Source organism: Solanum lycopersicum, chromosome 5 (assembly GCF_036512215.1).
Source record: "Solanum lycopersicum chromosome 5, SLM_r2.1".
Taxonomy (NCBI): Eukaryota; Viridiplantae; Streptophyta; class Magnoliopsida; order Solanales; family Solanaceae; genus Solanum; species Solanum lycopersicum.
In genome coordinates this window covers 24632183-24647160 of record NC_090804.1, presented here as the reverse complement: position 1 = coordinate 24647160, position 14978 = coordinate 24632183, and the positions used below count along the sequence as shown (strand labels likewise).

Below are 14978 nucleotides of genomic sequence, written 5' to 3'. Positions count from 1 at the left end.
TTAGTTGATTTATCACCGGATTGTAAAACTATTGGTTGTAAATGAATCTTATGAAAAAAGTTGAAACCGGATGGATCTATTGATAAATATAAGGTTAGGCTAGTTGCAAAAGGTTTTAAACAACTAGAAAGCCTAGAATTTTTTTGATACTTTTTCTCCGGTAACAAGAATTACACTCATAAAACTTTTAATTGCTATGACTGCAATTTTTATTTGCAAATTCATCAAATGGATGTAAAAATTATTTTTCTAAATGGAGACCTAAATGAAAAAATTTATATGGATCAATCTGAATGTTTTGTTGAAGCAGGCCAAGAAAGAAAAGTATGTAAACTTACTAAATCCCTATATGGCTAGAAACAGGCACCAAAGCAATGACATGAAAATTTTGATTCCTGCATTGATTGAAAATGGTTTTAAAACAAATGAGTGTATAAGTGCATATATCATAAGTTTTGAAATAATTCACATGTGTTTATTTGCCTAACATGAATGTTATTGATGAAGATAAAAATGTTTTTAGAAGTCATTTTGATAATGAAGATCTTGGTGAGGCAAATTTTTTCTTGGAATAAAAATAACAAGAACATGTGAGGGAATTTTTCTTGACCAGTCACATTATGTTGAGAAAAAATATAACTTTCATGATTGCAATCATGTTGCTACTCCTTTGGATTCAAGTGTTCATTTATTTATTATTGAAAGTGAAAATGATGTAATAAATCAAATGAGATATGCTACTATAATCGAAAGTTTAAGATATGTGACTGATTGGACTAGGCCTGATATTGCATATGCAGTAGGAGTACTTGACAGGTTTACAAGCAAGCCAGGTAATGAACATTGACATGCTTTAACAAGAGTTATGAGATATTTAATTGGAACAAAAAATTGTGGTTTGTTCTATAAAAGATATCCTGTTGTACTTGAAGGCTTTTGTGATGCAGATTGGAGCACTTTGTCAGGTCATTCTTATTCTATCACTGGTTATGCTTTTACTTTAGGTGGTGGTGATATTTGTTGGAGATCAAAAAAACAAACTATAATTACTAACTCTACCAAGGAGGCTGAACTAATTGTTTTAGCTTCAGCTAGTGATGAAGCGAATTGGTTAAGATATTTATTGTTTCAAATTCTTTATTTTGAAAAACCAATTTCTCCTATTTTAATTCATTGTGATAGCACCACTGTAATTGGTAGAGTTCAAACCACTATTACAACGGTAAATTCAGACCTATAAGGAGGAAACACAGTAATAGAAGATCATATTTGACAAGTGCTATCATTAATGTTGATTATGTCAAATCTTGTGATAATCTTGCAGATCCTCTTACTAAGGCATTAACAAGAGAAAAAGTCTGAAGCACATCGAGGGGGATGATATTAAAGACTACAAATCCTTGAGTCATATATGAGAAAACTCAACCTGTGGACTAGAGATCCTATAACCAGGTTCAAAGGGAAAAACTAATCATATGATGACTTGTTGTGAAAAATGCACACTATCTTATTATTTCCTCCCTATGATGTGGGTGCATTGTTTACTGTAGTTTATAAAGGTTGAGTTGATAAAACTCTTAATGAATATCTGTTGCCTGTATTGGTGGAGTGTTAAGCTTACAGGAGCACTCTCAACAAATTTCACCTATGTGATGTGTGGAAGTAGGTCGCTTCCTATGAGAATCAGGCTTATTCTCAAATGCACCCATAAAATAGAGATAGAACATGGGCATAATGTATTGGTTTTAAAGCTCATGCCAACAACACCTTGATTATTATGTGTGAGCAGTGATATTTTATTTTTCTTTAGCAATCATAGTTCAAGTCTGGGATCACTACGACTCTGGAGTAAAAATTACTATTTCACTAAGTGGAGGTTCAATGCAGAGCACACCCTCATTATGCCTAATAGTCTTCCTTTAGCTGAAAGACTTTCTTAATTAACATTAAAATGAGTGGGTGATTGTTGGTAATTTATCATTTAATTTAGTACAATATGTCATGTGAAAATCCAGTGTGACCATTAGTGGCAATTCTTCTTACATATTGTTTTAAGTAATATACGTAACACCGTTATCCACTCATTATGTTTTATTTTGGGCTTAATTGCTCATTATTTTGGGGGAAATAAAACGTTGCTGAGAACGTTGGTGGATTGATCTTGGGCAGCATATTTGTTGTCCGTTGTTAATATTAGTTACCCCTCTCATTATCTCATTCTTTACTCCTTCATTATTCTTTGTAACCTATGTAACATATGTAACCTCTAGGCCATTTATTTTCAATATTTACTACACCATTATCTTTCTATTCATTGCTAGGAAGACTTCTTGTAGTATAATATTGATGGTCATCATTTGATTTGATGCGCACAACATACAAGAAAATATAGAGTGCATAAAGTATAAGTCTAAAAAGAGAGTTTTTATTAATTGAAGGGAGATGTTCTTTTTGTGAAGCTTTGGACTCAACTCTTGTCAAGAGTTGTTGACTTATACTTTGTGAAAAATGTTGTATCCTGGAGGAGACAAGTCAAAGAGGACTACTGCTGGACCGATGAAAACATTTGTTGCGGTGGCTTGAATTTCCTTAAAGAGAGTGAAATATCCGCGCCTCAGCCTTGAAGAGATTTATTTTCATCATTTTATTTTCAACTGTAATATTGTATTTTTTGTTATCTTGTAAGTTTTTCACTAACAAGTTTTGATTACGTCACTTGTCATCTTTTATACATATACAAACATATACACGTTCTCATATGAGAGAAATAAAAAAGACCGACCCATACGGTGACTTTCGCGATTGTCCCTTTTAAACCAACTTGAATTTGAACTATGATTCTGATCAAGTCTTGTCGTGCAGAAAGCCACTTGCGGTAAGGAGAGGAGGCTATAGAGAGTTATTTGTATTCATTTATCTCGAACTTTGTAAAAAGGGAAAAGGGTTTTATTGAATCACTAGTTGCTCTTGGGTCCACTGAAGCTAGAAGCTCGTCGATGGGGTAGTGAAAAAGGTAAGGGCTGACTAATATTGAGTTAAAAAAGAAGTGGATCTTGATTTGTTTTTTTTTTTTAAAAAAAAAATAGATGAGTTTCACATTGAGTGGTTTAATTAATTGAATGATCGTATCATAACTGCGTACCTGTAAAAAATGGTATATCTAAATCAGTTATACAATAATGACATGAATAAATATGTTGTGTTCTTGCAAGAGATATAAACAAATCCAACTTAAAACAAACGAAATAAATGATTTTTTTTTTTCTCAAAATCTGATAACATTTTTTTGTCCAAAGTAATAATGATCTCTCTCTTCTCTATAATGTTTGTCAACACTAACATTTTTCTCCTAACTTTATTATTGTAATAACAATATTATTCTTTTTAAAAAATATTTTTTTGAGAAAGTTAAAAATAAAATGGGAATTAAATGGCAGAAAGAAAGCTTTTTTTGACATTGCACTAGGGTAGGAAAATTAATGTAACCATACAAATTTCTTGAGAACAAGGATATTTCTCAGAAAGATGTTTTAACGCAACCGAACAACTGCGGCGGCACAGCGTTGAATCCATCACGATCACCGCCACTCTAAGGCACCGATTGACCCTTTTCTTTTCCGTTGGAACATCTTAATCTCTGTCGATCTGGGGAAAGGGATTCTCCGATTTTACAGTAAGTTCGTTTTTCTCTCCTACTGTTCGTTTTTTCATTCAATTTGCTTCATGAATTGATATTTATATTTTGTTTGTGATTTTGGAGATGGATGGTAACAAAGATGAGGCTTTGAAATGCTTAAAAATCGCACAAACTTCGATTGAATCTGGAAATCGAGAACGGGCGTTGAAATTCTTGAATAAAGCACGTCGATTAGATCCATCGCTTGAAATTGATGATTTATTGTCACAAGCTGATGCTTTTCAATCTAAAAGTAGTGTATCCAGCTCTCCTTCTAGCTCATCTATACCCTCTAAGTCGGGAAGTAGTTGTACTCGTCGGAGAGTTTCTTTGTATACGGAGGAACAAGTTACAATTGTTAGGGAGATCAAGAGGAAGAAGGATTATTACGATATCTTAGGGTTGGAGAAAGGATCTAGTGTTGAGGATGTGAGGAAATCTTATAGGAAGTTATCTTTAAAAGTTCATCCTGATAAGAACAAGGCTCCGGGGGCGGAAGAGGCGTTTAAGATGGTGTCTAAGGCATTTCAGTGTTTGAGTGATGCGGAGAGAAGGAGAACATATGACTCTGTTGGCTCTGAGGAGCCTGTTTATACGAGACATCCTACTACACATCATCATGCTACTGGATTTCGATTTAGTGATGACGTTGATGCTGATGAGATATTTAGGAATTTCTTCTTTGGCGGTATGAATCCGGCAACTACTACTCATTTTAGCTTTGGCACTGGAATGGGAATGGGAGGAAATCAGGGATCAAAGTCCTTATTCAAGACTTTGATTCAATTGTTGCCTGTCATATTGATCTTGTTGGTCAACTTTCTACCTTCATCAGACCCAGTTTATTTATTTTCGAGGTCTTATCCATATGATCTTCGCCTGGCTACAGAAAGGGGTGTCAACTACTATGTCAAGTCTGGGAAATTTGAACAGGAGTATCCTGTTAATACCCCAATGCGTTCAGCCCTTGAAGAAAAAATCGACAATGATTATTTCTCAATTCTATCTCACAACTGCAGGCTTGAGCAACAACAGCTTCATTGGGGTTATCAACGACAAACACCAAATTGTGATACATTAAAGCAGTTCCAAGCTGCAGCTTGATTTACTATGAAAGGGTGCTGTTTCCTCCTCGTGATATCTTACTCCCAAAATAAATTTAGTTTTGGATTTTAGATTGACAATCATATGCAGTTTGGTCCCTTTATTTAAATCCTATATATTCATAGATAACTTAGTGAACTTGCCAATCTTGTTTGCATTGTTTGATAATTTCTGTGTTAAATGCAGAACATATATGTCATATTCTGTTCTGAACTCTACTGGATAGTAATTCATCATTCAGACCACAGGAGCTTCGATTGTTGTATTAAATTACTGCTACAATCATGATTGGAGATCCACTTCTTCTTTTAATTGGATAAATAAATATGATTGAAGGTTGAGTTATTCAAGTTCAGGAATGAATGTCATATCTTTACGGACAAATAGCTCAATTCATTTTGATTTTTTTTTATATATTGTCTATAACCTATCTTTTGGTGCATCTGGAATGAAAGGAATCGTAGATGTTTTGATGGGATTTCAATTCCTAACCACATTCTTAAATCCAACTGTTTAGTCCTCTTATATAGCTGTTTCAATCAGGCTCATGTAACCACTGTTGATCTTTTTTTGGACCATCTGCTCTTTAGTTATTCAGTAAATTCTTCTACAGGAGCAGACCCCTCTGTATTTTTTTGCCTAGCATCTTCTTGATGCCTTCCAATGAAACCTCCTTCATAAAAAAAAAGTAGTTAACAGATTAAGGTTGCATTACTCACTAGATTGTTTTATATATGAATTTGGGCAAGGTTAAGTCGCTGAGCGATACAACACTGTTTTGTGTTAGATAATTCAAGCTGTTTGATCTCAATGTTGTGGTAATTACTTGACAATGGCATTGGTTTTGTGGAATATTGGATCGATTTTGTGACCTTAATGTTCCTCCCGTCCTTAGAAGATTTGTTGAGTTCAGCCTTTTCTTGTATTAAAATTTAACAAGCAGGATTTTTTTCTTTTCATTTCTTTCCTTCTTTCTTGATGTAGTAATTTACAAAATTGCATAAACATGTATTCGTTCATAAATTCTTACTGGCTAGCATACATCGTGGTTCTTAGGCACTGTGTGGTTGTAGCGGTGCATGTTAAGGAGGTTATGTTCACCAGTAGCAAGCAAGTAGGCAGTTAAGTTTGTGACAAGCTTAGACAAAGCCCAGAATATCCATTTACCACATACATAATGAGCTATTTGAGCAATTTCTGAGTCAAGTAGAACCATTGATTTATATTGGTGCTCAGTAAAATGTTCCCCTCTCTTCTCTTGGTGAACAGGTGAAGTATTAGTAGAAAGATTTCTTATTAAATGAACACAATGTGAAATGGATCTCCTAAGTCTGCTAATGACATGGGGTTTTGGCTAGTGAGTAAGATCATCTGGTTACTCTGTGGGGTAAGAATGTAGATCTTGTTGCCGTATTGTTTTAGCTAAAACTTCAAATTAGATTGTTTGGCAGGGGATTTATGATATTATTTTTTAATTTTTAAATCTAATTGATTTAAAGCTAATTGAAGGGAAAAGGCTTAGAGGTACGTCCAATCACCATAGGTCTAGGATCTAGGTTATATTTATATTTTAAAAATAATATAAAATATATTTATATATTAAAGAGTTAAGTCATATACCGCCCCTCAAAGTTATCCGCATAATTCACTTAGACACCTGAACTGAAACTTGTACCTATTGAACACCTAAATTGTTCAAAACATCTACCTATTAGACACAAAATGCTGATATGGCAAAAATATGTATTGCACTTTCTTGAAGCGCGTGAAAAGACTTAAAATAGTGTCTTTTTATTATTATTTTTTACATTTTTTCTTCTTTTATTGACACTTGGCATTATATTAACTTAAAAAATACTTTTCTCCTTTATTTACACTTTTTTCAAAAAAGAAAACCCCCACTCCATATCTATCATCTTCTTCATAATTTAGTTTACAAACTTTCTTCATTTTAGCTCCAACACTATTTTTTTTCTTTTTTTATATACAAAAAAATTATATCTTTTAAATATGAAGATAAATTTAAATCAACTATAAAGATTCAGATTTGAAAGAAAGTCTTGGTATGATTTATTTCAAATCTCATAAAAACAAGAAACAACTATGAAGAAGATGGAAAAAGATAAATGATTTTTACGTATAAAAATAGTTAGCCAATATTTATTTATTACAATTTTCGAACAAATTGTTTTACTCAAATTCATATGGGGTCATTAAATTTATCAAAAATGACATAAAAATTTTGAAATAAATAATTTTGGAGATATCAATTTCATTTTGTCATCGATGTAGAGTTGAATAACCGCCAACAAAATTTTATTTCTTCTTCACTCTTAGTATGAAAAAAAAACTAATCTTGAAGTTATTTGAAAAGAATAAGATTTTGTAATTTGAGAAAGAATGTGTTTTGGGGAAGAAGATGAAGATGAAAGGGGGTTGGGGTGGGGTAGGGTAAGGTGGGGTAGAATAGGTTGACATTTTGATTTTTTATTTTTTTTTTTAAAAATTAGATATTAAATGTATATTTTTTTTATAATTTTCGGGCCCAATGCCAAATGTTATTTTTTAATTAGTCATTTTGTTACGTCACCGCAAGTGTATCACACATTTTTCACATTTTTTGTTGATTATCAAAAAATGTTTAATAGAAATGATAATTATATAGGTAAAAGTGTTTAATTGGTACTAGTATTAGTTGAAGTATCTAAGTGAATTATGAGGACAACTTTAAGAGGCCGCTGATAACTTAAGCCTATATTAAACTAGGTAATTTTGCATGCACTTCGCGCAAGCATACATAATCTTTCTAAGCTTTAGAACAATCTTTCCAATAATAGACTATTATAAGAAAAAAGAAAAAAGTAATTTTTAGAAGGTTTTAAGGACATTTCAACATAAATTTAATGATTTCACATTCTCACATATCTCAAGAATTATAAATATATAATGAATGATTAAAAATATCTTGATATCTAATTATTTTTGTCTTTTACATAATTTATCATAATATATGTTTGCTAATATAATTGTCTTGTTAAAATTGAGTGATATTTTTATGTAGCAATGAAACATCATTTCTTTTTTTATTTTTTTGTACATGTAAAATATAGAATGTGATAATTCAATGATTAGAAGACCATTAAAAATATACACCATAACAACATAAATAATTTTTTTTAGAGAATCTACTTGTCTAAGGCCAAACATTCAACACTTTTTGTTATTGTTATTGTGTTACTCTAACAAAATTTATAGAAGGATAAAAATAAATTTGAAACAACAGCAAAATATTATTGTTGACCCTCTTAGAAATTTATTCTTCATGAAACTGCTGCTTGAAGGCCCTTATAAATGTTTCATCAATGCAATTTTATGACTTTTTCATGAATATGTATATATAATTATTGCATTATGAAAGTACAAGTTGATCAAAATGTTGGACTGTAGACTCATGTTAAAGATATATTCTTGAACATGAAAAAATTAAAAATGGGTGTAACATATATAACTCAAATGCTCAGCAATGACTTGAGACATGAAAGTCAACAAATTTATGTTAATAGACATATATTTTGTAGCAGCAAATATTACATTTATTTATGGTATGTTTGCTTTTATATTTTTCAAATTAAGCTTGTCGTAAATAGCCATAAATCAAACATAGGGAAAAGGGTAAAAATGACCTTAAACTATGTGAAAGGAACAAAAATGTTCTTCGTTTATAGTTTGACTCAAAAATGCCTTTGTAGTCAATACTTTGGTTTATAAATGCCCCTATAGTTACAAAATGGGTCAAAAATGCCCCTTTTCCGAATATATATATATATATATATATATATATATATATATATATATATATATATATACACATTATTTTTTCTTCTTAAAAACATGTTCTTCCTAATTAAAATATTATTAAGAAATACTATTCTTGTTTTCTTTCTTCTAAAATCACTTTAACAAATAAAAATGTAGAAATTCTTTTTATTTTTCTTAATCTCATTTTTCAATTAAAATAGAATAATTTCATGTACCCTTTCGATAGATAATATGTCCCATATACATAAGATCATATTATATCTATCATTAATTTATATTTATATAACGATAAAAAATAATATTTATGATAAAATAAAAAAATATTTTTATTTTTTATTTTCTTTTGATTTAAAGTAAGATAAACATTTGGTAATTTTTTTTAGAAAATTAATTGAAAAAAATGTGTCAAAAAGAAAATAATAATAATATGTATTTATCTGAAAAATGAACTTTTTTTATCCATCAAATAACAATAAGAGCATTTTTTGACCAAAGCATTGATAGCAAGAACATTTTTGGACCAAACTACTCGGGGGACATTTTTGTTCATTTCACATAGTTTAAGGACATTTTTGAGCCAAAGTATTGATGATGAGGACATTTTTTAGCCAAACTATAAACGAAGGACATTTTTGTTCTTTTCACATAGTTTAAGGTCATTTTTTACCATTTCAGCAAAAATATTTAGAAGAGTCGAATGAGAAGGAAAAAAGAAAAAAAATTAAAAGGATGAACTTTGTCAAAGTGAGATCATATACGATACTTCAATCAACTTTCAATCCTTAAAGTACGCATAATATCCACTTATAAAATTTAGTAAACATAAATACTTTGTTGTAAAGCTAAAGTAAAATAAGACAAGAAATATAAAATATCATAGCAATAGAAATAGGTAGACAAGAGATGAGAGTTTTTCTTATTCAAATATTCACCCAATCTTCAAGTCTATACAATATGAACTCTTATGCCTCTATTTATATCGTAGCATAGAGGCATACAAAAGGTTAGTCATAAACATGACATTAACATGAATATAATGGAGGAGATTATGAAAGTGAAAGGCTAAACGAGTAATGATTATAAAGTTGGAGGTTATGGAGGTTATGGTTATCATCATAATGGAAGAAAGTAATGGAGATAATGGGTGAGTAAATTCTTGGTGTAGTGGATATCCACACTATAATATTTTAAAAAACACTCCCCCTTGGATGTCCATATATAATGTGCCTCGTTAAAACCTTACTAGGAAAAAATAATGTGGAAAAAATCCTAGTGAAGGAAAAAGAGTACACATATCTTTTAATATACTTGAATGCTGCCTCGTTAAAAACCTTTTCAGGAAAATCCATTTGGGACAAAATCATGGTTAAGGAAAAGAGTACAACACATATTTTTCTCCCCCCGATAAAAACTTTACTTGATATCTCGGAACTATGCGTTCCAATCATATATCACAACTTCTCAAATATTGATGTTGCAATTCTTAGTGAATATCATCTGTGAAAATGACTTTTGGTGAAATATACTTTGTCCGATCTCTTTTGATTGATCCTTCCTTCAATTGAGATAAATATTATTTTCGTATATGGTGGCTGGAATATCTTTTGTCAAAGGAAAATCACATTTTCTGAAAATGATAGATCATGGTTCAAACCAAACACACCGTGACTTACTTTATAGATCAATATTTTTTCTGCATGATTTAAAGAAGTGGTTACCAATGTTTGTTGTATGCCAAGATATTGTTATGCCTCCATATGTAAGAATATAGCTCATTTGTTACCGACCTCTATGTAGATCAAATAAATATTTTGGATTTACATAATCAAATCATTTGACTCATGAGAGATTGATCGATTTGATAAGATCGTCTTTTCTTCTCAAAGAAAATCATATCTTCTAGCATTTGCATAACCAACAATTTGTAAGTGCACCCATTGTACTAATACATGACTTTTTTAATTATTTTCATGAGGTTTCAAAATATTTTTTTTCCTGATAAGCAATCTCAAAACCATTGGACACTCAATGGAATTTCTTTAAGAGCTTTTAAATCCTGCAAGGATTTTCATAACATTCATCGTCTAGTTAGACGAAATAATCAATTATTATGCATATTCAAGTATTTCATCTATTGTCAGACTAAAACAAGTCTTATTACATCCACCACTAGAGAATATATCTCTATTTAATAATGTCAGAATTTTTGCGAAAACTCTTTATGCTCCGAGGCATTAACAGTAATTTATATCTTACGATTATATTTCACACAATGATTCATTTGTACCCCACTGACATATATTTTGATTTATGAACTATAAGTTCAAAAACATCACTTTCCTAAGTCAAACAAAATATACATAAATAATGCATTTTATTTAGTTAATTATTTATCTATCTACACTATATGACAAATTCAACTTTAAGATATTCATAACCATTTATAGCATTGAGTTGTACTTCATATCAAATATACAGTCGACGTTTACTTTGATATAGATTTTCAATACGACATAACTTATCGAGATTTCTTTATTTTTCATCATTCTCAGGTACCTGAACCTTTGCCAAGGTTTTATGAAATGTTGTGACATAGTGCTCTTTCAAAGCACTTACCTCATTATCAAAGACCATTTTGATAATTTTATCCGCTCCTTCCTCAAGAAGTTTTATATTTGGAATCGATGGTCTATCATGTTTTTAGTGTATCATAGACTATGTCCTTTAAGGACTATTTATTGAAGCATTTGCAGCTTAATTAAAATATTGGATCAACAAATACATCTGGCAAATTACTTGCAACATTTTGCAAATGAATTATCTCTTGAACATCAAATTCACATTTTTAACGAGGATCTAGATAATTCACCTCACACATAATTTTCAACTGCTACACATATCTCCCCCTAATGTTAGGAAATCTAACAATAATCCTCAACCTCAATTGGGGATCCATCTTTGTGCATGGTGGAGCAACAAAATTATATGTGCACATGTCAAATTTTTAGATGGAAATTATTTGGTTTCTGACCCTGAACCAATTGTGTTAGGAGAACATTGTTGGCTTGATACATACATGTTAAATAAATTCATCTCATACCAAATTTTATTTGTAGATTTATTCTCATAATTAATGGTCTAGCAATAATTAGAGGTATACAATTTCTGTTAAACCAACCAACATTATCAACATGATTTTATAGTTTGAAATTGTGCTCTTTATAATTTAATAATTTGAGCAAACAACCTTACAAAAACCAATTTGTAAGTTGATACAAATGCACATGTGATCACACCATAGATGCATCTATTAAATCACAATAGTAAACGGTCCACATGGCAGGTGAACCGATCCATATTCACCTTTTTATATGTTCCAAATAATTTTAGAGGATACAATCCCACCCTTAGCTGGTACCATGATTATTTTATCACGAGAACAAGTTACAAAAGAGGAATCTTGAAGAATTTTTTATTTCTTCAGCATATAGTCACGTGAATTCTCAATTTTTTTGCATCACTTATAAATCGGAATGGCCAATTGATTGTGCCAACTGATATTTATTCTAGTAAACTTCTAGTTTACTTTTGCATTTGATTTCATCAGCATGCCCATGTATGAACACAACAAACAAAAGGAAATAATGGATAATCTTATACATAAATATTTACAACCCACTTTGTTGTGGTAATTTGAAGATATTAAATCTTCCCATAATTTATAGTCTCAATATAATATTTTTCTTTTCATTTCTTCTGAAGCTTAAAAGTTTCTTTTGAGACTCATTACAACCCCAGTATTATGAATAATTTCATCCATTCGGATAGTAACAAACTAATCATTTCGAAACTCTCAACTAATTTGTGTACTACCACAAATTTCACAACGTCATTATTATGGTGACCATCAGGAGAAAATTATTATTATTATTGTTATAGTTAAATTATCACATGCAAGACTTATTTCTTGACAACCAATGACTTATTTTTTGTTTGGTAATAATCACAACCTTTATAGGAAAGAACTGTTGCTTTTCTTTGTCATTAAATAGTTCATAATTTAACATATTACAATATTTGTGTAATACTAAAGTATATGACTAAATGATCATTTATATAAAAATATTTCTTTTCAATATCCCAAACCTCCCGTGGAGGTGAAATGTGACATTTATCAAACAATCATGGACATGTTCTTATCCATAAGAACACAAGTCACATTTTCTTTAAGAAATGGACCATAACCATTTGAACATGCTACATAAGTTTTTATTAGAAACTCATTGTCATACTTTCACATTTATATATCAAATTTATGTGACTCACCTCAACATCACTTTAAAAGAGCAAATGTACCAAATGTACTATCACTTTGTATTCTTTTATTTGATGGAGGATTTACAAAAAATTTAAATTTATGTTGCACTAACAACAATGTGCCCAATAACTTCTCATACCACTTTGATGGATAAAAATTTACCTTCACATTTGAAGGATCATCTTAAGAACCCATAATGTTCTTCCTTTTAATTATCACAATGATGATCATTAAAATTTTACCACATCCATATTCATACATTTAACCACTAGTCATTTTTCAGACATATTAATACACTCCTAAAACATTCACATAAGAGAATGGAGTAAATTAATTGGGTAAATTTCATGACTTTCAGTCTAAATTATAAAACTTTATGTCAGTCATCATCATATCATCACTATAATGCATTAGGACTTTAAACAAGCTTTGTCAGTACAAGTAATATGTTAATAACTCAACAAGTAAATGTTTAAATAAAGAAAATAAAGAGGTGCAAAAGTAACCAAAAATAATCACCCAATCAATATGTATATATGCCATATAACTCAAAAAAACAAAATCATAAAGAAAATGTTTTTATAAATTGTTAACTTACAAATTTAATTTTACTTTTTAAATATATAAGTAATCAAATTAAAAGTTTACTAAAAGTAAAATCAACTTCTTGACATGTAATGATTTTGAGATGGTAAGAAAACTAATGATGTATAATTAGAAGTATTTATACAATAAATTATATAGTAATTTACCTTGAGAAAAAATAAACACAAATATTTTTACCTTCTTTATATTTTCTTTTCTTCAATCCTTTAATATTAGAACAATCGTGCTGATAGCGTGTTGTAAAACTAAAGTAAATAAGACAAGAAATATAAAAGATGATAGCGATAAAAGTAGGTAGACAAGAGATTAAGAGTTTTTCTTATTCAAGTATTCACCCAAACTTCAAGTCTATACAATATGGACTATTATGTCTCTCTTTATAGTGTAGCACAGAGGCATACAAAAGGTTAGTCATAAATATGACATTAACATAATATAATGGAGGAGGTTATGAAAGTGAAAGATTACAAGAGTAATGGTTATAAAGTTGTGTGAAGATAAAGAGTCTAGTATGTAGTGCCAACTATTATTTAATTTTGTTAGATTAGTCATTTTCAAGATGTTAGTTATATTGTTAGTTAGTTAGAACAGTAAATGATTTGTTATAAATAGATGTTGTATCCAGTAGAGATAGTTACAATTTTAGAATCTGTATAAATACTAATACACAGAATATAATATGTACAGAAGGATGATATAACATTGCAGTTGGTTGGTTTTACTCTTTATCCCCTATCTCCTTTATTCTCAAATACTCCATAGCCACAACTTCCATTTGGAGAAGATTGTGAGCTTTCTTAACATGGTATAAGAGCTACAGTTGTAATTCTCGTTTACGTGTTCTTGCTTCGTATTCTGTTCTTGTCACCAGATCTTCAATGGCAGAGCGGATCGATCACACATATCCTTTGTATGTACATTCATAAGATACTCCTCGAGTTGTTCTCGTTCCAGTTCAATTGAAAGGTTCTAAAAAATTATGGGATTTGGTGGAGATCGATGACGATAGTTTACAGGCTAAAAGGAAATTGGGTTTTGTTATTGGTGTTTGCACAAAAGAATCAGTTCGAGATGAACATCACGAACATTGATAAACCTATAATGCGTTGATACTTTCTTGGATCATGAACATTGTTGCCCCATCTCTTCAAAGTGTCATTATTTATGCTTCAAGTGCTTTTTTAGTTTGGGAAGATCTTGTTGGGTTATGGGTCTTTTTTCCCTTCCTATGTGGATAAATAAAAGCCCAATTTGGACCAATCCATTTTTTCCCATAGGCCCATTCTTATGAGGCAAATATAATCCTATTTAGGTCTTATTTTCAAATACACAGAGAGTTTTTTCAGCAGCCAAAAAGAGAGAAAAAGAGCAGTTTTTCGCAGTCAAAATTCAGCCCTAACAACCAACTTCAAATTGCGGTTTCCGCTTCGTTTCTTATCCGATTGAGATGATTTT

General features: G+C 30.5%; 1 protein-coding gene across 1 annotated transcript; it reads left to right on the top strand.

Annotated features, from left to right (window-relative positions):
* The first annotated feature begins 2844 nt into the window (after window positions 1-2844).
* Window positions 2845-5130, top strand: LOC101246246 (chaperone protein dnaJ 49). The gene is made up of 2 exons (XM_004239236.5): window positions 2845-3673; window positions 3761-5130. The coding sequence occupies exon 2, from the start codon at window positions 3761-3763 to the stop codon at window positions 4778-4780; it is 1020 nt and encodes a 339-aa protein (XP_004239284.2). The 5' UTR covers window positions 2845-3673; the 3' UTR covers window positions 4781-5130.
* Window positions 5131-14978: the final 9848 nt, after the last annotated feature.